Below are 25,396 nucleotides of genomic sequence, written 5' to 3' on the forward strand. Positions count from 1 at the left end.
TAGCATTCCGGCCGAACGGTTGTCGCCGCATAAACGCGGACACTATCCGTAAGCGGAAAAACGCTGTGGGCTTGGTTCGCAAACGGTCGAAAGCGACGGCTGAGCGTCCAAGCCCAAGAAAGATCGGTGGAATCGAAGAGATTTAGCTCTCGGAAAATCGATCGGAATCGTAATGATGCGCGTCACGTGACCCGGCTCGGCCAATGGGGACGTTGCATCCTAATACACCACCCCGTCCCGCCCGCTAGTCGGTAGTTTTCGGGCATTAATGGTCGTATATGCGAGTTTCTCCGTTTTTGGTACGGAAATTAATTTACAGCCGATGCGCCGGGACCGTAGTGGGCATTCGAGAAATGACCGCGTAGTGCCGAATTAGCGGGAATAGGTGTTTTCGCCCGTGCGCGCGTGCCATCAACCACACGGGAAATACGTCGACGTGCGACCGACGAGTGCGCGCCGTGTTACCGCCGCCGCCGCCACCGCAGCCGCAGCCGTAGCCGTCGCAGACCGCAGTAATAATAATAACAATAACAATAACAATAATAGTAATAGTAACGGCGACGACAACGACGACGACGACGACGTCAGCGACATAAATACACGTTCAACGATAATAATGGTGGTCGAGCCGTCGGGTTACCACCTCGACGCCGCCGGGAAGTCGTTCGTCGCGCGATACGCCACCATCACGTCCTGTCGCCGCCGTTGTTCACGTTATTAGCTCCAGCGTACCGTTTATGTATGTTTCAGCCACAGTCGACAGGTACGTTTATCCGTCAGGTGCTAGGCGCCCGTTTAAAACGCGCGCGCGCGCTTAGAGACTGGCGAGCTTTTCGCAAAATCGAGCTAGGTACTCGGATAGAGCCGTATAGGTAGGTAGGTAGGTAGGTATACGTCGCGCGTTTTTTCACGTTCGTCGAAAGAAAAAATAAAAAATTCCGTGTCCGGTACCCCCCCGGGGAACCGCCGTCGTCTTTTTGTCGGGGGGAGCGGGCGCGGGGGAACCCGCCATGTTGATGTCGGCGTAAGCGCCAAAACCGTAAAATAACGCTTACCGTGTGTATTGGCGGCTTACGCACACATTCACACTCACACACACACGCGCGCGCGCTCATACACGTACGTTATGTACACGTAAAAGCGCGCGCGTACACACACACACACGCACAAGTCTCGCACGCACACACGCATTCACAAGCGCGGCAACGCGAGCCACACACAAGCGGCGCGCACCACGTACATGTCGCGGCCGCCGTCCAGTTACTGGTCGCGGCGGTTATTAATAAAATATTACAAAACAAATAATAATAATAATTTTATAAAATATAAAAATACTATACTATAATATTATTATATTATATTATGATGTATGGATATTATGTTATAACGTTGTATTATTAATTATTTCGTATAACGGACACGCATGGGTGTAAGCGTTCCGTACGCGCGTGTTTTGTTCGCGGTAAACGTCGCCGTCGCGCCGTTCCAGTGTTCTCTGATCAATTTTCGCGCCTAAGTCCGGTGCGCGCCCGTCGACGTCACATCAATGCTCTGACTCGCCTCCACTGTAGCCGCACCAGCAAAGCCGCCGACGCGCCACTCGTTCGTTTGCCCCATCAAACAGGTATCCCCCGTGTTTTTTCGTTTTTTGTTGTTGTCCCCGACGCGCGTTGTTTGTTTGGGGTAACCGCACCGACGACGACGACGGTGTCCCGACGACCCCGAGCCCCGTCGTCCCCGTGTCGTAGGTGACGGTTACAGTCGTTTTCGATTTGCCCCCCGTTTTGGGTTTTCCATTTTCAAATCATACCTTCCCACACCCGTTTTGGCCGTTTTCGTTGACCCTCTTACGCTCTGTCCGTCGTTAGGATCGGTCTCGAATGTAGACAGTCTCGGCCAGTGTTGATGCATCCATCCGCCAAGGTTTGGACGCTGATCGTTACGGTCGGTATACGTGGTGTTGTTGTTCGGTTGCATTGTCCGTTCATCACGTGAGATGTAAGTAGTTGTTGTTGTCATAGGTTGTCGAGCTTCTTTGTTTCTTCAGTTGCAAACATTAGTAAGTCAACGTTTTTGTATGTCGATAACTAATTCATATTATTCATTTCTGCGTTATTTGTCCGTACAAGTTTTTATATGATGTATGGAAGTTTATTGTTTTTTTTTTTTATGTATATAATTTTAAATGATTATCAAAAGTCTATAAGTTCTATTAAAAATATCTTATGGCTATTCTTGTCTTCAAAGAAAACCAAATAATTTTTGTTAAAACCCGTGACATGCAATGTTTTAATAGTTTTATTAATTAGTGTTAGATGGCTAAACTCTTTATTTTTAGGATGACCTACATCAATATAATTGAGTGTGTTTGTATGTTTTGAAATTAGGTGCCGATATTGAATGTAATGTTTTCAGTTTGATTTTTTCTCTTTTAAGATGATGTGTAGGATTATATCAGGTATCCCCCCATATATGTTAATCACATTCAAACCGTTGTGGGTACACATATAATTTCAAAAAAAGGGATTTGTTTTTTGGTTTAGATGAATGAAGTACATGATAATTTGAAAATATAAGAATATATTCTTTTTTTATGAATTTGGATGAAATATTGGATATTATCGGGTATTATATTCTATGGTTGCTTAACTTTTTATAAGAATGCTATTGTCTATCTGGTAAACTGCTTTCTATATTTATGTATCATGCTTGATTAGATAAGTATCAGCTGTGTACATATATATCTTAATACCGAAATAAATCTTAAATTTAAATTGGTTGGAACATAATCTGAAATATGTTACCTAGTAAGTATTTTTAGGCTAATTGATCTGATAATAAATAAAAGTCAATGTTCTAATAATATTTTATTCAAATGCATTAGCTTGAGTCTGAATAGTATTATCTTATTTGAATAATTTAAATTGTATTTAATACCACAGAAATATACTTCGGAGATAAATTATTCAGAAAATCTTAAGTCAAATAGTATGTTAATTATTTCTTACAAAATTGAAATGTAATTGATAAATCTTTTCAAGCGCTTCATATTTTATGTAATAATTATTATTAATTTATACAACTGCATTATTTCAGTGGGTTCAATATGCAGCAGGTGCCAGTTTCATCTCAAAACAGTGGTGTGCCGACAGTAAGTATACTTAACTTAAGAACTCTATACCCACATTTAATCTTTTATCTTACAAGTGCATAACATAGCAAATTTACGCTCAGCAGTTCATATTTAGCTTTGTTAACTTTAATATTAAAATGAATTAATTTTTCCTGAAACCTTACATTAAATATTTTATCTTTTGTCAGTTTTTAAGTCTTACCTCTTTTTTGCTATAATTCTGCCTTAAAAGTGTGTTATGACCATTTATATAAACTTATGTAGTTAGGTATATCATAATAGGTTAATTCATTCTAATATTAAAACTAATATAACTAAATATTAACTATTGAGTGAAGAATTACCTATGTTACACACTTGTATATTTTGTAATTTATATTTTTATCGAGTTGTGTATATTCAATGTATAAGTGGTATATAACAGAGGTGTCCAAACATTTTTCGGTCACGATCTACTAAGAATATACTTTACCTTTGAAGATCGACTTCAATAGAAATTTTTTTTTATTATTGAACAACTATAATTAAGAAACACATAGGCATGTGGCCCTAAAAAATAAATTCTAACAGATCGACTTTGAAATTGTCCGTTATCGACTGTTTGGCCGCCCCTGGTATATAATATACATTTGATGAACAAAATTAATCAAAATTTGAAATGTTGGTTCATGTTGAGTACTATCGAAAGAAACTATTTAATTTTTTCTATTAATAAAAATGTTTTCGTTTTAAATGTTTCAATTACTGTTATTATAATTCTGAAACTTTTTATTAAAGATAGTGAAGAAAAATCAAAGAAACTAAAAAAATCAATCTATGTAATATATACCTAATTGATGAAAAATGGAAGAAAACATAAATTTTAGATTTAAAAAATTTAAGGATTCATTTGATTTTTTTTATAGGATTAAATTTACAAATACATTTAAAAATAAAAACAAAAACCTCATAGAAATGATAAGATTTTTTAAAATGTAAATAATAATAATTATATAAACATAAATTTTGCAGTTATTCTTTTAACTGTACATAAAAGTACATATACAAGTAATTCATATTACTTATTTGTTCTTTATTAATTAAATTTTACTATTAAAATCAGGATACTGCAAATGCAAAGCCTGACGGTGGAGAGGTTCCGCCACCACGAATTGAGCCATATATTGAGCCGGTGAATGGTATTGTTCAACCACCAGTTGTACCTCCACCAAATCGACCTGGCCGACTCACTAACAAACTAAATTTCCTTCAAAAGACTGTGATGAAGGCTCTTTGGAAACATCAACATGCATGGCCGTTCTATCAGCCAGTTGATGCCTCCAAACTCAATTTACCTGTAAGTTCCATTTTTTATTATAATCTACTACATGATACTCTCTTGTAATATTTTATAAAGTTAAAACTATTAAAAGATATAAGATCTTATATTATTATTTGTATATATCAGTGTTTCCCAACCTTTTTTTATCAACGCCCCTTTTAGATTTTAAAAATCTCGTACCACCCCCTTCCCCTACTCAATTTTTTCAAAACATTAACATTTTAGTTTTTTATAAACTGTTTAATTAAAGAAAAAAATAATGCTACAATTTAGTTAATTTTATATTTAAATACCTATTAATAATATGATTAATGAAAACGTAAATGATAGATGAGCGCTCCCCTTGGCGCCTCCCTCAGAAAAACGCCCCTTTAAAATTAAAAATTCTCATGAGGGGACAGTAGTGCCCATATTGGGAATCACTGGTATAGATCTTGTCTTTATCTTACAAACGTACAGTATACATAATTTGTGTTTTAAAATCTATATTTTCTGTTATTAACTTAATTATTAGACTATAAATAACCTATTTTTAAACTTAAAGCTAAGGATATTAATGAACCCCCTTCTGTAGAACAGACATCAAATTGTATTCAATTGGTAGTTGTATCTAACTTTAGTTTATCACCTAATTAGAAGGTACCTACCTAGGTTGAGTTAGATTAGTAATACATATTTTTAAAGCAATGAACAAAATTCTTAAAAGACAAGCCTTTTTTGACCGTGAAGCATTTGCTCTAGGGTTAAAATGCTGATTATGTCATGTTTTTATACTTGTCGCATATTAAGAGTATGACTTAAAGGTAAAGTTAAGTGTTAATTCTTCACATCTAGCTTCTAATTATTTCTTTTAACTATTGTCTAAGGGCAAGTAGCATGATAGTGGAAGTTGTTTGTTCTTTTTGACTTGTTATGCTCTTATTGTGTATCTATATTATAGTTTTATCAACTTTATAAAAATTATCAGAATAAGTTAAGTAGACATTTAGAAATGTCATAAAAAAATACATTTTGATTTATTTGTAATATTTGGTTTTCCTAATGTAAAGGTATTATGATGCAACTTTATAAACATAATAGGTGTAGATATTACGAGATCTTTTAAACTGCATTCATGTACCTCTACTTATTTAGGCTTGAATATTTGTATAGTTTCATAGTAAATCATCTTGTCTACATTACACATACTTATTGTTACCTATAATATTGTATTATTGATTTTTTGTAGGACTACCATAAAGTAATCAAAACACCAATGGATTTAGGTACTGTAAAAAAGCGTTTAGAAAATAACTACTATTGGTGTGCTGATGAATGCATAGAAGATATTAATGCAATGTTTAACAATTGTTATACATACAATAAACCCGGAGAAGATGTAGTTCTCATGGCTCAAACTTTGGAAAAAATATTTCTTGCCAAGGTGAGGATAATTATTATAACTGTTTATTATAAAACAATATATGAATTTAATTTGTTTTTATAGATGGGTCAAATGGTAAAAGAAGAAACTGTATTGCCCCAACATAAACCAGCTGTGAAAAATCATTCAATTACTCAGAAACCTCCTCCCAGTCACAACCAACCAATAGCTGTAGCTCCTGGTTCAACTGCTATGGGTACCACTCCTCATTCCCAGCATAATTCTCTACCACCTCAAGTATGTTAAATGAACAATACTCGGCTATCTAGCTTAAATAATATTTTGTATGCAGTATAAAGAAAACAAAAAATATACTTGGAATACTTAAACATGCAATAAAAATATTTTGTTTAACTATTAATCTTAATAATTAGCACCTATTATTATTATTATTAATAATTATAAAAACTATTAACTTAATAAATTATTTAAAAAATGAAAGACTTAATATTTTCTTTTAAATATGTATTAAAAGTTTTTTTTTATATTAATTCATTTCAGTTTGTATCAATAATATATGTTGAATGCTAAAAAAATACTATAAGTTTTAGTTATGGGTTCTAGTTTTTATTAAAATATTATAAGCGTTTTTTTTTTTTTTTTAATTTTAAGATTTTAGCTCCAACAACGAGTGATTATGTAGCACAACCAGTAAACATGCCTTTAGGAGCAGCTAATTCATTAACTGGCGGTAAACTGAAAAAAGGAGTTAAAAGAAAAGCAGATCCTAGTCCCATCAATTCAATTGACTCCACCGTTTATCCTGGCCCAATGGCTACAGCAACAACTCCTGTTCAACCTTTACAATCATCTATTCGTAGAGAATCTGGTCGACAAATAAAAAAACCAAGAGTGCCCGATGAAGGAATTTTATACTCTCAAAACACAACTTTACCTACTGGATCCGGCGCAATATCAGTAATTTTTTTTTGTAATTTAAAAGAAGTTCTAAGTATTATAATTAAAAATATTATATAATTATCTTAGGACGGAAAAACCAAAGAAAAATTGACTGAGGCATTGAAGGGTTGTACTGAAGTGCTTAAAGAATTGTTTACCAAAAAACATGCGGTAATACCCTAAGGCTTGTTACAAATGGGATTTTAAAGAATACCTGATTGATGTCTAATCTGGTTTTATAGGCATATGCATGGCCGTTCTACAAGCCAGTTGATGCTGCTTGGTTGGGCTTGCATGATTATCATGACATTATTAAGAAGCCTATGGACCTGGGAACAGTAAAGGTAATTAAAATGCAAAAGATTCAGGTAAATATTTAATTAAATATCATATAAAATTTCTCTTGATTTCAGACCAAATTAGACAACAGAGAATACAAAAATTCAAAAGATTTTGCAGCTGATGTTAATTTAATATTTTCCAATTGTTATAAGTATAATCCTAAAGATCATGATGTAGTAGCAATGGCAAAAAAACTACAAGCTGTATTTGAAGCTAAGTAAGTTCTTTATAAACACCTGAATATTATCATTGTATTTAATAAAATTTATTTTATCATTTAAAGAATGTCAAAAGTACCACCAGATCCACCTTTAATAGAAATGAAAATGGAACCTGAAGATGAAAGTAGTTCAGAAGGAAGTTCTGGCTCATTTAGTGATTCTGATGATTCTGAAGATTTAGAAAATTCAAGAAAAATTCAAGAATTCCAAGAAAAGGTAAGTTCAAATAATTTGTATAATTCATAATATATTCTTTACAGTTTACACTACATATTAAATGGGATATTAATTTATTATTTTGTATGTTTTTAATAAATCAAAAGAAGTATTCTGATTAACTTTGTCTGGTTTGATTAAAAATTAGACTGTTAAACTTTTCATGTTTTACTTAATTTTGTTAAAATTTGTTTCTTATTTATATTTAATTGTTGAAAAATAGTTTTGCACTTTTTATTATAGTAATTTATGAACATGTGTTATCGCTTAGAAACTAGGACACTAGGTTAGGTTATTTATCCATAAACTAAAATTAAATTTTTTGGGTATAATATAATATATTTAAATATATAATATAATAATATTATAATATATGATTTATGCCTAAGTCACAGTAAAATGATTTTTAGAAAAACGTGTAATTGTATTTTGCATTTTCTTAAAATCATAACACTGTACATTATGGAGTAACATTTCAGACGTATGGCATTCATTTACACGAGCCGCTCAAAATTTAATAAATATAGTAATAAGGATTGAATCCCAGAGAAAAAGAAAACTATCATTATAATTAAGTCCTCCATATAGATGTATAAGTATTAATTATAACTGATTCATTAAAAAAAATTTTACTCTCATTCACCTATGTAAATATAATATAGTAAAGAACATAAACCTATATATGTATATACATAAAGTAATTGTTTTATTAATTATAGAACACATTATTTCAATATCTATTAAAATTTTATTTATATTTTTTATACAATGATTTCCAGTTCAAATGGAACAATTTTTTTTTTAAATGACAACATTCTTTTTTAATTTCATATTTAAAAATTAAACAAGTAGTATTAGAAATAATGTGTGTTCTTTGATTGATAAAAGCAGCGTTTCTTAAACTGTGTTCCACAGAACTCTGGGGTGTTCCGCAAAGATTACTTCAGGGTTTTATGAAACTTAGTGCTTTTTTCAAAATTTTTAAGAAAATCACTTTTAAAAATCTAACTAAACATTAGTAGGTGCTAACGGGGAAAAAATGTTTAATGTATTAATATTTTTGAAGTAGAGTAGGAGTTCTAATTATCAAACTGTAATAATTGTTACATAATTAATGTTGAAAACTAAGTAAAAATAGCTAAAATTTAAAAAAAAAACGTAGGGATTCCCGATAAAAGTGGACATCAAAAAGGGTTTCATGGATAAAAAGTTTAAGAAACACAGGATTAAAGAATTGTTTTTTGTGTATATTTAGGGCTATGTTCTTTAGTCTTAACCATATTTTTAAGACATAAATGAGAAAGAAAATGTTTTTTATTAGAACAGTAAAGTTATACTCAAACTTTGTATCTTTATGGAGGGCTTAATAATTATGATAGTCTGTTTTTTTCTCTGGAACTCAATTGTTATCTTTTTTTTTCAGAACCCAAATTTAAGTATGATTTTTAAAAATGTTGGGAATAATTCTTAATGCAGTGAAATTATTTTACCTTACACTATATACATATATTTATTATTGTTATTTAACAATATGAAGTGTGTATAGTTTTTTAAATGTCGTTCATAGATAAATGTAGTATAGCCCATACTCGCATTCAAAAATGTTAAAATCAGGATGAGCAAGTTCAATAATCTTTGAGTATTAAATTAACCATCACTTTAATTTCAAATCAAAATACACTTTTATTGTAAATAAAAATGTTGTTTTTTTTTCATTTTAAAAATCTGAAGTCACTTCACATAAATTATTATACAACTTGGGACTCAACTAGTACATTTTAATAAATTTCTCTTTTTGGATCTCAATTTGAATGTACCGAAATATTCATTTATAAATAACTAATGCACTAGTTTTATATATTACAATATTGATACATTATTATATTTGGGATATTTAGATTTTATGATGAAATATACTCATGTGCGTCATTTGATCACCATTTATACTAAGATCAATTATGCATGTTCTATGTTAGTTGATCTGGTTGATGGTTATTTATTATGATAAAATTTGTGGATTCTGAATAATTACAAACTAATATTACATTTTATTTTAATTTGTAATATGTATTTTACAAATCAAACTACACTTTAATTATAAATGCAAGTATAAATAAAAATATTTTTTTCATTTTTAAAGTTTGGTATCAATTCACATAAATTATTCTATAACTTGAGACTCAACTAATACATTATAAATTTCTCTTTTTGGATCTCAATTTGAATGTACCGAAATATTTATTTATAAATAGTTAATGCACTAGTTTTCTTTATATTACAATATTGATATATTATTATATTTGGGATATATAGATTTTATGATGAAATATACTCATGTGCGTCATTTGATCACCATTTATACTAAGATCAATTATGCATGTTCTATGTTAGTTGATCTGGTTGATGGTTATTTAATATGATAAAATTTATGGATTCTGATTAATTACTAACTAATATTACATTTTTTTTTTAATTTGTAATATTTATCTACTATGAACAAAATTAGTTTAATTTTAAAATAAAATATTCTAAATAAATAAATAAATTATTGTAATGAATTTAAAAATGAGATTGTTTAGTATGCAATATTAGTTCATAATTTAAATATAATAAGTTTTTCTTTTATGATGATAATTTTATTCATGTGCGTCATTTGATTTACCATTAATATATTTGACTTTGCATGTTTTATGTTAATTGAATATATTTTTGGTGTCACAAAATGATATGAGTTTTTAATCTGATTCTTTCATCTAGTTTTTTACTATTTTATTAAGTAAACTAAAAAATGATGATTTTCATGTGCGTCATTTGATTAGCTATGGAATAGTTCAATACATGTTTTATGTTAGTTGAACTTGTTCATAGATATTTGTTATGATGTGAATGATAGTTTCTGAAGTATTGTTTCTAGGCATAGAATAATTACTTATTTATATATTATTTAGAACTATTAATAATTTTAAGGTTAGAAAAAAAAAATTTTATTTAAAATAAAAAGAATTATATTTGGAACACATTAAATTTATATTAGGTTTATGGGTTGGTTAATTCCTATTAATTTTACTTAAGAAATATGATGAGTTCTTTTATTCATGTGCGTCATTTGATACACCATTTTTTATGTTTATTATGCATGTTTTATGTGTGATAAGCTAATTTTTGGTTATTTATAATGATAAATATTTAGATACTGAAATTGAAAAATATTTATTTATAAGTGACTGATGAAAATTAAATTTGATAATTTAAATAATTAATTTTGTAATTAAATATTATTTTAGTTAAATGCTCTACAAGATCAAATGAAAAGGTTAGTTGAAGAAAGCGCAAGAAAGAAAAAACAAAAAAAGAATAGTATGAATAGTTCTAAAAAGAAGAAACATTCAACCAATGAAAAATTAACTTCATCTGCGTCTAAACCTCCATTAGCTGTTGCTCTCAATAGTACGCCAATGAATATTATGGCCAACTCTACCATTACCAACGATATTAAAATGTTACCAATTGAGCCATCTATGAATGCTAAATCAGCAGCTCAGCAATTGCGCCATCCTATGACAAATGCTTCAGCTGGTCAAACGACCAAAGGGGCTAAAGGTAAAGGTGCCGGTACCAGAGGTCCTGCTAAAGCTCCGGCTCAACCAAAGCGTCCTAGAGTTAATTCTAGAGCAAATAATCCCAAGAAAAAGAATTCTGTAAGTGCTCCAGCTTTTGACTCAGAAGATGAAGACAATGCTAAGCCTATGTCTTATGATGAAAAACGTCAGTTGAGCTTAGATATCAATAAATTACCAGGTATTTATTAAATGAAATTTACTTGTTTCATATTAATATCTTGTATAAAAATTGATTCATAGGTGATAAACTTGGTCGAGTAGTACATATTATTCAATCTCGTGAACCATCACTCAGAGACTCTAATCCAGATGAAATTGAAATTGATTTTGAAACCCTGAAACCATCAACATTACGGGAACTTGAGTCTTATGTGGCTTCATGCCTGAGAAAAAAACCACGTAAGATCACCAGTAAGTTTTGGTTTTGGCCTGGTTCTTCTTTTATCTTTACTTGTTTGCCTTTTTTAATTTTTTTTTTCATGGAATGTATTTATTTTTCACTTGCTAATTTATGTACATAATGTGATAAAAACGAAAGCATTCTATATTATTTTAAAACTGGTAGCAAAATAAAGACTAACTTAAATTTGTATAATCTATTGTTTTATCAATGTCTTACATTTATAGATAAAAAAGTTTCTGGAAAACCTAAAGAAGAACTCGGAGAAAAAAAACACGAGATAGACAAGCGATTAGACGTTAGCGGGCAACTGTCAACTAAAAAAGGCAAGAAAGGTAATTTATTTGATCCATTTTTATTATATGTAAGTTATTTGTGTGCATATATTATTTGGTCTTGATGTACTGTGATACGCAAACTGATATTAAATTAATATTATAATATTGTCATAGATTTTATAAGAATTGTATGAAAATACTATTTTTGTAACTCATAAATTTACTTCACAATAATTTATAATGTGTAAATGTGTACATAGTATACTTACTAATTTTTTACTAATTTTATAGATGCTAAAGCTACGGAAATTAGTGGTCCATCTCGATTATCTGCATCTAGTTCAAGTAGTTCTGACTCTGATTCAAGTTCTTCCAGTTATTCAACATCGTCTAGTGATTCAAGTGATTCTGAACATGGTAAGTGATTTTAATGTGATTGATAAGTTCTTAAAATATAAGCGTTAAACATATTTTGTGACTTAAAAGATTCATCATAATTTTTCAATAAACGTTTGAATCATTATAATAATCAAGGATTTGGTTATTAAAATAGTGTCGCTATACTCTTTTGCTTAAATTTACTTCAGTATTTGATAGCTTTATGTCGAGCACACTTTATGTTTGATTTGTCCTTATTACAATATTTGTATTATATGTTATTATTATCTGGTTTTAGTATTTGTTATTTATATACATTTTTATTTTGAATGAACATGTTTATGTTATTTTATATTCATCATTCATGTGTAATAATATGCTCACAAATCTATTTTACTATTTATGGTTTTCTCTGGTAAACAAACCAGACTCAAAATGTTTTATATAAGTATTAGGTGGTCTTATAAATAAAGACAAAGTGTATCAGTGTGTAATTTGTAGACAAGTTGTACATTCCTTTTTATGAGAAAATAAGAATAATTTAAGGAAAATATGTTAAATTGTTTAAGGTTAAAATTTGTTAATGTTTAGTAAATTCATTGATTTAAACTGAAAACATAGGGTGTCTAGTAAAGATTTACGATTTACTTGTTTAGAATTCTGGTATTATAAATGATAAAATGTTTTTGTGATAGTCACAATTTTAATATCAATTATACATACTTAATGCATACAATTTACTGGTATGGAATATCATATATTCCATATATGTTAGACTAAATTAATATTAAATATTTAATTATTTTATTATTAATATTTAATATTAATTCTAAATTGTGTATAATTTAATTGGAATTAATAATTTTAAGCTGCTATAAAAAATAATATGCTAGTTCAGTGCTTCCTATCTGATGTGATGTAACAACTTTTTTTAATCTGTAGTAATATATTTCAAAATAATATTAAACAATAGCTAACATTGTAAGTTTTCATCTTAATATCTAATATCTCATAAGTATTTTAGATTTTGAGTGAAGTATTAATTTTTATTTCTGTAGACAAATTTTTTTTACTGGAAATTCCAATAGTTTTATTTTATGTCTAGGTTTTAATTTTTATTTAGTGATTCTTTTTTTTTTTATCAAATTTATTCTCTTATGTATTAATGATAAAATTGTTAAGGACGGAAAAGATTAAATTTGGTGTATTTTTAGTCAATGGTTGTATATTGCCTGTAACTATATATTATTGCATGTTGCAAATTGCGTAAAATAATGTTCATTGATAAATCATTGTCCACTCACCTACCATTTTATTTATTTAGCAGTGGCACAAATACGAGACTGCAATTAATCTTTCTGCATTAGGTCCTTAAGTCTAGGAGGCTTTTCTGAATACTGTTTTTTTTGTCACTAACAACATATATTTGTGTTCAAATTTAATAAAAAAAACTCACGGGCAGTATGAAAATTATCGATGAATTTGAAAATTTAGACTAAAATAAGTAAAATAAAGTAAAGTAAAATTCAAACTGTTATAACTGACTTATAACCACAGATTTCTATATAGAACTAGATAGCGAACTCCTGCCATCAGTTGAAGCCTGGTCTTGTGGTTGGCATTATATGGTAAATAATAATTATGTTGTATTGTATTTTATGATGTATTTACTTGTTGTTAAAAAAAAAAAAAAAATTATACAAATCATTTTTCATTTATTACTTTATTTTACCATTAAAAACGATGTTATTTCTAATACATTTTGTATAGAAAATGTAATGTTTTGCCTACCACTAAAATGGCGGAAGCTGATACTAAGAGCTTCACTGTTAATAATATAAATAATATATATTATATATATACATATAATATACCACTGTTATTCAGCATTGTCACTTATTAAAATTCACTGCACAGTCTGCACATGACAGGAGACTATCTCATTACAAAACATAACAGATTTTGATTTTAAAATATGCTGTCTTTTCATTTTTTGTGTTTTGAATTTTGAACAATTAAATGTTCAAAATTCAGAAAACAAAAAATATTTAAAAAAAATTTATATATTAAAAAATATTTTTTTAATAGTACATGACATTTAAAATATACTATAATTGTTTTTCGTTTTTTATTAACTCAATATGTTATTACCCAAAATAGTGACCACTATTTTTTTAAATATATTTTTGATTTAAATAATTATAACAAATTATAAATCATTTTAAGTTTTAAAAAATTAATCTTATTGTTATTTTATTGCTTTAAACAAGTATTTTCTTTGAATATTTAAAAGCTGTATTAAAGTAAATTTGATGTGCTCGTGTCTATCATTTAAGTTATTCAATTTCAAGTTATTAAAAAATATTTTTAATAGTTCTGTTTAAAAAAAAAAAAAACAAAAATGTTATTTATATGTTTTTCTGTTTGTAATTTTGATTCAACTTGATTTTTTTTTACATTTTCAAAGTATAATTTTAGATGACTCGATTATTGTTTATATAGTTATAAATAAAGCATTTTTTTCTCAATTAATACTGAAATAGGTATAAGTAAATATTTTACTACTATTTTTTGACATATTTCGATAAAGTATTTTAAATAAAATATTCAATTATAAATACAATTCATATTTTTTGAATATTCTATTCCTATATTTATCATATAATTTAATAATAAATAATTAATTAATAATTAAATTACAATCTAATTTATTTAATAAATAATTTAATAATTTTCTGACTTGTTCGAAATTGTTGTTACTGAAATAATCATAAATTAAGAAGAATAGTGAAATGGTCATATAGCTTTTTGTATTAGTAATTATATTAAGTTAAATGTTTATATTTTATAATTGTTTCATGAATTTTAAATATTGTTACTGTGTTGTGATAGTTATAGTTTTTATCAGCGGTTAAAAACTTTGCTGAGTTTTTAATATGTATATTGTTTTTTATGTTAGTGAATTTTATCATTATATTAATTTTGGGGATGTTATATCCTTAGATCATATACTATGGATAGAGCCATGGCGTATTGTATCTATACAAAATTTTGTTGTTGATATTAGCAACCAGTTTCTTTCGAGATCTGCATATGTGCATCTATACTCGTCGCGTATATATTGTGGTTATCACTCATGAGTTCCCAGGGAGAATGCAGTTTTTTGAATAAATACGCGATAAGTAACATCGCACATACGTGTATCAAGTGCTTAATCAAGAAAATCGTCGTTAATATCAGCAACAAAAAAATATGCCGTGGCTCCATTCATAGTATATAATCTAAGGTTATATCTAATATAGAATTTTCTCCACTCAAAGCCTATGGGTGTATAAAACAATTATTTATTCTAATTTACTTTTCGTGATACCTAATGCTATGATATTTAATTTTAGTTTAAGATTCAAAACTATTATTAATTAAATTTTTTATTGATATTTAATTGCTCTAGAGTGTCTTCATAATCAATAATCATATTATTTTTCTATCTTAGTATTTTTGAAAGGAGAATTGAATTTAAGTTTAATATATTTAAATATTTATATTGTTTTTCTTTTGAAAAACTTTCTGGGTATTTAAATAGTTCTATATGTAGTGTATATCATTCTATATTCCTTAGATTGTATATTAAGGTTTGTTCTTAAAAATTATTTGTTTTTATATTGAGAAAATTCTATATAAAACTAGAAAGAAACTAAAAAATATCTGTTCAACAAAATAAGTTTTTTGGTAAGACAATTACTTAACTTTTATACTAAATTTAAATGTAACTATTTATATATTAAAACCTTTTATTCCTGTATCTCAGTTTTTTAAATCCTGCTTTTTGTTCAATCAATAATTTTTATTATAGCAAGAATAAAAAAATGTCTTTCATATTTTTATTTTAGTATTTTTATGTCACTTTTTTAAATTTATTGTTTATGCTCGCATAAGTTGTCAAGTATTAATGGCCATTAAGTAAATAATTGTTCTTTAATTTGTATTGAGTAGTGTATGTATGTGATATTTGGTGATTGTACTGAAAATGAACCTTAGTGATGTGTTTTTAAAACTTAAGTAGATTAAATTTTCAAAATCAACAATTTTTGTTTGTCTCTTGTAGGTGATGCAATAACCGATAAAGGGTTGAAAAAACCAGAAGGCTAGATTTTTGGAGATCTATTTTAAATTAAAATATTTCAGGGATTAGGCTAGAGTGCAGAACATGTGAGCATTTGTTTTAAGTTAATAATGGTGAATTTTTTTTATCATATTTTAAGTAACATGTCAGTTTTTTTAGTAGTTCCCCTTATTGATTGCAAACAATGCACATTCTCAATGATTTATTTAGTATGACAATTGTAATTTTTTTTATTGTTTGCACTCTTAGCCTTCGTCCCGTACTCATAAAGACAGTTATCTATCAACTTTTATATATTTTTTCAAGACAATTATTTTGTAAGTTGAATTTAATTAAAGCCCGTCCATATGTTATTCTTTTGTACTTTTTTTTAAAATTATTTTTTTATTGTATTTATGATGCCATATTAGATTTATAATTTTAAGTAACACATTACTTAACTTTCTTACGCTTAACTACCTAAATGTGTTCAAAACTGACTAAATTTTTATCTTTTTTATTTTGTATAAAAAAATTGACATGAAAAATCATTGTGTACACTTGTAAAATATTAATTTTGTATACTTGAATAATATACAAAAGAAACATAATAAAATGTATATATTTTTTAATTTATTTGTTAATTTATAATTTTTGCTCACATTTGCACTCTGGTTTATTATCTTATAATGATAAACAAATAATTGGGCAATAAATATATTTTAAGTTTTTATTAGGGTATTAATATTTATTTATTGTTTTAAAATTTGACTGTTTTATCCAGTCGAATATTATTGCAATCTTTATTACCTTACAATGGTTCATAGTATAAATAAATACATATATGTGTGTATATTATTACATATGTATATTATATGTTGTTACTTGTTTATTTTGATATTAGTATGTTTTACAAAAGTTTTTATAACAAAAATATTAGTAGATGATAATTTTACAAATTAATTTCTACAGTTTAAAATTTAAAATAAAAATAAAGGTTTGAAAGTTCATACTAATGAAAAGTGTTATGAACAATTTTATTATTTTTCAGTTGACTATAAAATGTCAAGTAGTCAGTTATTAGTAGTACAATATATTTTTTATAAATATTGACAAATTTAAACTATATTTATTAATTGCATTTTATACTTTACACAGTTTGATGGTTTTATAAAAAAATTATTATAATAAAAACAATGTTATATTTATTAAACGAATGGCTACATTTTTTTTTTTTTTTTGATAAATGTTACCTTTAAATATTTTTAATGATTGATGAATATTATTTACTTTCAAGTATATAATATGTTATATCATTTTTATGTGTACTGTATATGTATATTTATATGTACAGTCATAAAAATATTATGTTAAATCAGCTTGAATGGCCTTTATATATATATATATAAATTATATATATATATTTTTCAAAGTAATACATTATGAAGTAAAATTTGCTTCTTTCATTAATAAAAACGTTCGTTTTTTTTTTATTATTTACTGTCAAAAAAAGTTTTCTCTTTAAATCTATATTTGTTCATTCATTATTTTAATGAATAAGTTATCAATTTTAATTAATTATTTTTTAGACATAAAGGTCCTCCAAGTCATTAGAATCTAATTTGTTGTCATTTGCATTTGAATTTCTAACAACACAATTATAATAAATCATAATATTTATAACAAAAAAGAAAAGAAAAAATACCAAGTATTTTAATTTTTTAAGGTGGCAACAAGCAAAAAAAGAAGAAACGTTTGTCCGACGACGTGTCGATAAACGTGAGTATTATTCTTTTCTCTTTTGTTTGTTCCATTTATTTTGTTTCTTCAACTGTCGATTTTTGGTCTGTTATAGAAATCAGCTGAATGCCAAAAATCGACAAATACTATGAAACAAACAGGTCCAAACTCGACATCTGTCAATTCGATCAACAAACCAGTTGTTAATGCTCAACAGAGTCAGTATTTCTATTATTATGGGATAGTTAATTCTCTCTCTTTTTTTTTTTTTTATATTATGTTTTCTTTTTGGATGTTGGTTGCACTATTTACTGAGTTTCCTTCTTATTTTTGCATATACTTATAGATGTTTATGTTTAATATTATTGCACGTGTCTCTGTCATACTTGGGTTATGACAGTTTTTCTTTATTTTGTATTAACCACATTTCTTATTAAAATGTGTTAGCAATTTTTATTTTTATCAGTGTTAATAATATTGCCAGATATGAGATAATATACCTAATTTTATTTCTACCTAACACCCGTATAATCAAACTTAGCCACTATTAGCATTTGTGTACATTCTAATATCTAATATAATAGATACTTTCTTTTTGCTAATTATATTTAATTTAAATTATAATTAGCACAATCTATTTAGTTGCTTGATAATCAATATGTAGCTTATTTATTAAAAATGTTTAAATATTTTCGGTCTTTGGCTTAAAATTATCTATTATGCATGTTTTATACTTATAAGTAGTATATATTTAGTTATAAATTTTAAAACAACAGTGGCGTATTTATGGGGGGGGGGATACGGGGGGATAGATCCCCCCCTTGGTCCTTTTTTTTACTCATAAGATAAATAATGTTGGTAAGTGTGTACCTTCCCCCCACTGTCGAGGAAATTATGTTTTCCAACGTACATCCCCCTCTTGTACAAAATCCTAAATACGCCACTGTAACAAAATATATACTTTCCTGCAAAACAAATAAAATTAATTAATTAAATATATTTTACATTATTTTGTTTTTATAAAGAAAGTGTTTGTGTTTAAATTTGTATTTGAATTTTTGTACCTAAACAATAATAACTAATCAGTTTTATTGATATATTATTGTGAAAATTATTTTTATGTATATTGTTAAAATAATACTCTATGCTTTATATTTTACATGAACTATTTTTATGTTGAATGTTGCTTTTAATATTAAGATTGTAATTTATACTAGTACTAAGCTTTGATACTCAACTGTTGCCTCTTATTTAACCAATATTTAAATATCATAAATTATAACTTATTTTAAATTTTTAGATATTCCGCCTAAAAAACCTCCAGTAGTAACAAATCCAATGGCTATAAATACTTCCAAGACAAATCCAATGGCTATGAACACTTCAAAAGGCAACCCTGCAATTCACTCTAAACCAACACCAGTTGTATCTACAGCTCCAAGTCTTCCTACAACAAATGGAAATATATCTAGTAATTTATTTTCTAATATTTGTTTTTGAACCATTAGTTCAAATTTTTTTACTCATTGGTTTTCAATGAATTTAATTCTTAATATTAATTTGTTCTTTATTTAGTTATATAACATTAACATCATAATTAAATATTTTAGATGGGGATTCGAATACTTCATCAATAACTCAAGATATAACATCTAATGGAGTTCTATTACAACAACCTAAAGTTGAAGTTAAAACAGAGCCTGGAGTTAGTAATACCCCCACACAATCTACTGTTTCTCTAGGGACGATACCTAATGAGAACACAGTACTCTCATCAATTGCATCAGTGTTTGATCCTCTTACACCTCCTAGCAGTCAGCCTACCAATAATAATTCATTACGTGTTCCTGACAAACAGGCTGCACATACAGTTGTACCCACATCTAACATGCATAACTCTCTTGTTAATGACGGTAATATTAATTTGTTTAATTTTTAAGCTTATAATATGTAATATTATAAACCTATTTTAATCATTCAATTTTTTTATATTTTATGAATATTATTAATGGATAGTCTTATTTATATTTGTTCTAACAATAGGAACATTTAATAATAAATAAATTGTTTCATGAAGGATAAGTATTCTTAATTCTGTATTTTTTAGGACTTTCAGTTCAGCATGTTGATATAGCACCAGTCATGAATTCTGTAGCTGCTGTTCATCATTCAGCTACACCACCATTGATGGTACAACCCCCGATAGATAGTAAACCTCGTCCACCGCCTATCACTCCGATTATTCAAAATACAAATCAGGTAATTTTTGAAAATATGTTGTTTGGATAAAAATAATATCACTTATGCACTTGGATAAGATAAAACAAACTAAATATAATATAAGTTTGCTAAATAAATAATAAAATGTATTTTAAAGACATTCATGTGTATTTATGTATGATAAATTTTAATTTTAAACTAATAAAATTTACGTTTTTGTTTCTAAAACTTTAATATTATTTATAAGTTTATTTATTACTATACAGTCAAATTGTTTAATGTATTTGGAATATGGCATGTATGTATTTAGGGTATTTTAGTTTACTGTTGTTAAAAATCATTTATTACACAATTATGTTATAATAGTCGGTTATTAATTTGTTTTATTTATTAAAACTTAACAATTTTGTCACATGATTTATTTTTGTGCTACTTAAAATAACACAAAGGTGATGGTTAAATAGTTATGACATAAATGATTAATTAGTAACAGTAAATTGAAAGCAATATTCTGAATACATAACACATTAATAACACATTATTAACCTTAACACTATTTTGGGGTTCAGGTATTTCCACAGTTCAATTTAGATTCCTCCCCTCAGGTTCCAGCGTCATTTATGGGACCATTACGTCACCACCACCATCTACATTCTTTCCCTGTCCCATGGGATCCTAATATTGGGCCTTCTTATGACACAGCAGATGTAATTATCACATTTTTTGCTTACTGAGCTATTTTTGCAAACTTAATCTGTATGGTGAATTTGATAGTAGAATAATTTTGTTTTGTAATAAATAGGCATGCACACATTTTCCAAAAGAGATTAGTTGTATATGCATCTTGTATATTTTTATTCAGTAGTTTTTGCTTTTTTTATGCTTTGAATTTATTATTTTATTTCATGTTTGCTTATGAAAGTATTTATTATTTTACTTTGATATTTTTTTTTTATTATGCATGTATGCTCATTACTTTAACTTAGGTTATTATTACTAATGATTAATGAATTATATATATACCTCGTAGGGTAGTAACTATCTTAATAAATTTTTATAAATTTTTTATTCTATTAGTTAATTAAATAATGGCATGGCATTAGTAATTAAAATTAATATACAATTTTTAATATTTTGATTGTATTCTAAATTTTCTGCAAATGAATAATAATAAAAAAAAAAAACACCAGAACATTTTATAAGAATCTTAGTTGACTAATTTAAAATTTATTATGCTTTAAAAAGATTAAAGAAGTAGAAAATTATATTTTTTAGCTACTTTAAATTGCCAGAACAATAATTTTTTTAATTCATGTAAAATGTATTGACTAATTAATATTTTGACTATGTATTAGATATTTAATAGCTATTATGAAATACCCTTTATTTTGTCTTTATTTATTTTTATACAATTTAGTATTATTTTTATAATAGTTACCTTTATTTTTTAAAATAGCTATCTGATCAAAGAGTTGTAAATGCTGCTACGAGTGTTTGGAGTTCATTAGCTCAACAAGCTGCTACAGATGCTAATAATCAACAAGTAGCTGGAGCTTCAATAAAACCATCTACAGCTGATTCTTTTCAGCAGTTTAAAAAGCAAGCAAAGGAAAATGCGAAAAAGGTATTAGAAAAATATAAATTGAAAAAGTAAAATATAATTTTAAACGTCTAAAATACTATAATTATTTATATTTTATAGCAACGTGCATTAATTGAACAACAAGAAATGAGGCGTCATCAAAAAGAACAAGCAGAAAAAGAACGTATTCGTATTGAAAATGAAAAAAGGAGGGAAAAAGAAGAAGAAGAAGCTCTAGAAAAAGCTAGGTAAATAGTATTATTTTTTTATGATTTTGAAAATTATCTTATTCTTTAATTATGATTTATAGAAAAATTGTTGCTGAGCAACAATCGTCCCGTTTGGATGAAGTGAAAGCTTCTAGCAATACAGATGATAGTTCAAGTCCCAGTCAAGACCGTGCTGCTGAGGGACGTGAAAGGCAGAGATTACGGGAACAAGAGAGGAGACGTCGAGAAGCTGTAAGTTTTTATTTTCTGTTGTCATAGAGTTAGGATATTTCATTTATAAAATCTTTGAGATTTTATATTTGTTAAATTAATTAATTTTGTGTATTAACTAATTTTAATATATTCATTTTTTTTATTAATGAATTTTATTAGCCTGTCATTTTAAAATTATAAATACCATGTTTATATGCAGTAGTTAATGTACATTGAGTTAGTTTGAGAGTTGGGTGCTTATAAACGCATTTATTATTTAATTTGATTTGTCATACCAAATTAACTCTCACTCCGAGATTAAGAAATGCACTTAAATACTTGAATACAAAATAATATTTAAGTGAAAATTTTAAAATGTCAAAATATAAAATAATATAGGTACCAATCACATATTTTGGTTTGGAATCCAAAGTATAAAGCATGAACAAAAAAATATTCGCATAAACTTATAATGTTATTCAATATCTTTCTTGATATTTTAGGTATATATAAACGTGGTATTAAATAGTAAAAATAAAAAAAACAAAATCAAAAATCACGGGAACAGTTTCAGTCATTATGCCTTTTGTTGATTAAAAATAGACATATTTTTGTATATAAATTTCAATTTTTTAACCATGGTTGACAATAAATGTATTTTGTTATAAATAGGAATTAAATAACGTTTTTTTTATTTAATATTTAAATTACATTCTCAAATTTAAATACCTAGTTTACTTATTTGTCACTAAAAGTTTAAGAACATTGAATAAAAATGTATTAATGCTATTTGTTTTTTGTTGTATTGTATAAGTTAATAAAGTAAAGTAAAACAATATTTTTCTATTTTAGATGGTGAACCAGATTGACATGAATCGCCAGAGTGATCTTATGGCAGCATTCGAACAAACATTGGCACCTTAATTACTGCGATGACTAATGACTTATTTTACTGAGAAAAATTATCTTTAGAACTTCTATTTGTCTGTTCATCCTATGTATTTAGAGTATGTATATGTATGTAAATAAGAGTAAATGTGTGCCTTCCATGTAAATAATTCATTTTATGAATGAATTTCAAATTTGGAATAATGTTATAGATTTTTTTTTGTGAAGACAGAAATTTTATTATTTTACTTTAATCAATATTTGTTTTCTAGACTTGACATATTGATAGTTTTTTTTCTCTATAATTAATCCAAAATGTAGTAAAGACAATTTGGACTTGACACATATTATTTATTTGTTTTGTGTAAACTATATTTAACAAACAACTTGTTCGAAGCGCTCAAATGTCTTATAAGTGTTGAGAATCGTATTTAAGATAAAAAGTATAGGGATTACATTTTTGCATATTTTATTATTATTATTTTTGTTTTGATACAAGTATTTTGAATGCAGTGCCTGTTGGCTGATAATTTTGCTACCTAAATACCATATTTATATTTTTCGTTCATGTACATATAATTACATTTAAAGTACCTAATCAAATTGTACATAAATCAACAATAATTTTGTACAGAACCTTGTATAATACTAAAAATAGTTGTATGTCAAAGAAAATAATAAAAAGTAATAATAATAATAAAAATAAAATATTACAATTATTTGAAAAAATATTTTATTATCAACTAATTTTTATTATTTCATTCATTTTTCTTTCTCCCTTAGCAACTTAGAATTCAGTATTATCTTAAATTTAGTTCACTAAATATAACTTTTGCATAATTTATAATAATAAAAAAAAAAATTATTTGTATTATATATGTAAACATATAATATATAAACTTATTATAAATAATTTAGTTTTAATATATAATTATGCAAAGTTTTGTGTGTAAAGATTGTTAAACATAGTTAAAATAACAGAATAATCTATAACACAGGTTGTTTTTATCTTTTTTTTTTTTTTTTATTATTATTGTAATCATTTATTTATTATTTTCAAGATATATCAAGTGGTCATAAGTGGACTTTTGTAAGTGTATACAAATTGGCCAATTTTTATTTTTATTTTTTAGTATATTAATAATAACTTGAAACTTAATTATAATTTGTTATGATATATGAGAATAATTATATAATACAGGTGTTTTACATTCTGCATAATTGTGTGGTTGATATTTTCCACATTTTTAGTGTCACTTTTTTAGCATTAAATATGCCACTTAACAGGTATAATTTTTTTTTTATTATTTTTTACATTATTTTGGAAATTATATCTGGTGTTGTATGTATTGGATATACATATACAGTATTAACACATAATTTACCTACAAATGAAGATGTTAATAATTATTGAGTCACTGTTTGTAATATACTGAATTTGTAAAAAAAAATAATAGATTTTTTGGATTACTAATATTTTAACGTGATAATTACATTTACATATTTATACAATGGTTAAAGAGACTGTTATATTTTATGAAATATGAATTGACTTTTTTTGTAATATATGTATCTAACCTTACATTAAAAAAAAATAGATACTATGATCTAATCATTTATAAGATACAAAATGAGTACTTATTGTTGCATTGCATACTCATTATACTAGGGCTCGGATGTTGTTGCATTTGCAACTTTTTTTCTATTGTTCGGATTCATTGCTAAGTAGGTTATAAATTTGTTTCAAACGAGTACCAATTAATATCTAAAAAATTTAAGCGCAACTTTTTGCAATTTTTGACCTTTTTTCAATTTTAATGCAATTTTGTTGATTGTCGTTATTTTCAATACAATTTTATGTAGTTTTTTGTGTATTCACTTTTATTTGTTAGATTATACAAGTTTAATCTATGGTTATGTCGGGCTTTGTTGGTTGTGACTCCTGACGGATTATTTGACCGTCGTCGTCAACAGTAACTGGAAAAACCATTTAATTAGTAAAAAAAAATCAAAAATAGTTTAAATAAAAAGTTTTAAATTTTAATAAAATTATTTGTAGATTTCTGAAAAAATAAGAAGACCGGACAATTTACCAGATTTTTAATGACAACTGACAAGAATTTGAATTTGAATCTTTTTTATTATCTACTCGTTTAAAAACTATCTAATAAAACTTTATAATATTACTTAATAAAATGACTTAATCCATT

The 25,396-nt window shown here is 26.9% G+C and overlaps 1 protein-coding gene across 5 annotated transcripts; it reads left to right on the forward strand.

Annotated features, from left to right (window-relative positions):
* Nucleotides 1–24,407, forward strand: LOC114130274 (bromodomain-containing protein 3-like). 5 transcript variants are annotated; one of them, XM_027995214.2, is made up of 24 exons: nt 1–763; nt 3,097–3,151; nt 4,236–4,469; nt 5,683–5,877; nt 5,941–6,114; nt 6,490–6,795; nt 6,865–6,948; nt 7,020–7,121; nt 7,191–7,336; nt 7,403–7,556; nt 10,841–11,354; nt 11,417–11,575; nt 11,804–11,911; nt 12,146–12,271; nt 18,061–18,113; nt 18,190–18,292; nt 19,375–19,545; nt 19,685–19,987; nt 20,182–20,333; nt 20,864–21,001; nt 21,751–21,918; nt 21,997–22,124; nt 22,187–22,337; nt 23,151–24,407. In XM_027995214.2, exons 1-24 carry the CDS (start codon nt 738–740, stop codon nt 23,220–23,222), a joined length of 3,822 nt encoding a protein of 1,273 aa, XP_027851015.2. In that variant the 5' UTR covers nt 1–737; the 3' UTR covers nt 23,223–24,407. The 5 variants fall into 5 exon arrangements, with proteins under 5 accessions (XP_027851015.2, XP_027851018.2, XP_027851013.2 ...); XM_027995212.2 differs by having other exon boundaries at nt 3–763; nt 11,417–11,587; XM_027995215.2 differs by lacking the exon at nt 1–763 and adding an exon at nt 1,237–1,624 and having other exon boundaries at nt 11,417–11,587.
* The last annotated feature ends 989 nt before the right edge of the window (nt 24,408–25,396 follow it).

Source organism: Aphis gossypii, chromosome 3, assembly GCF_020184175.1.
Source record: "Aphis gossypii isolate Hap1 chromosome 3, ASM2018417v2, whole genome shotgun sequence".
NCBI classification, from domain to species: Eukaryota; Metazoa; Arthropoda; class Insecta; order Hemiptera; family Aphididae; genus Aphis; species Aphis gossypii.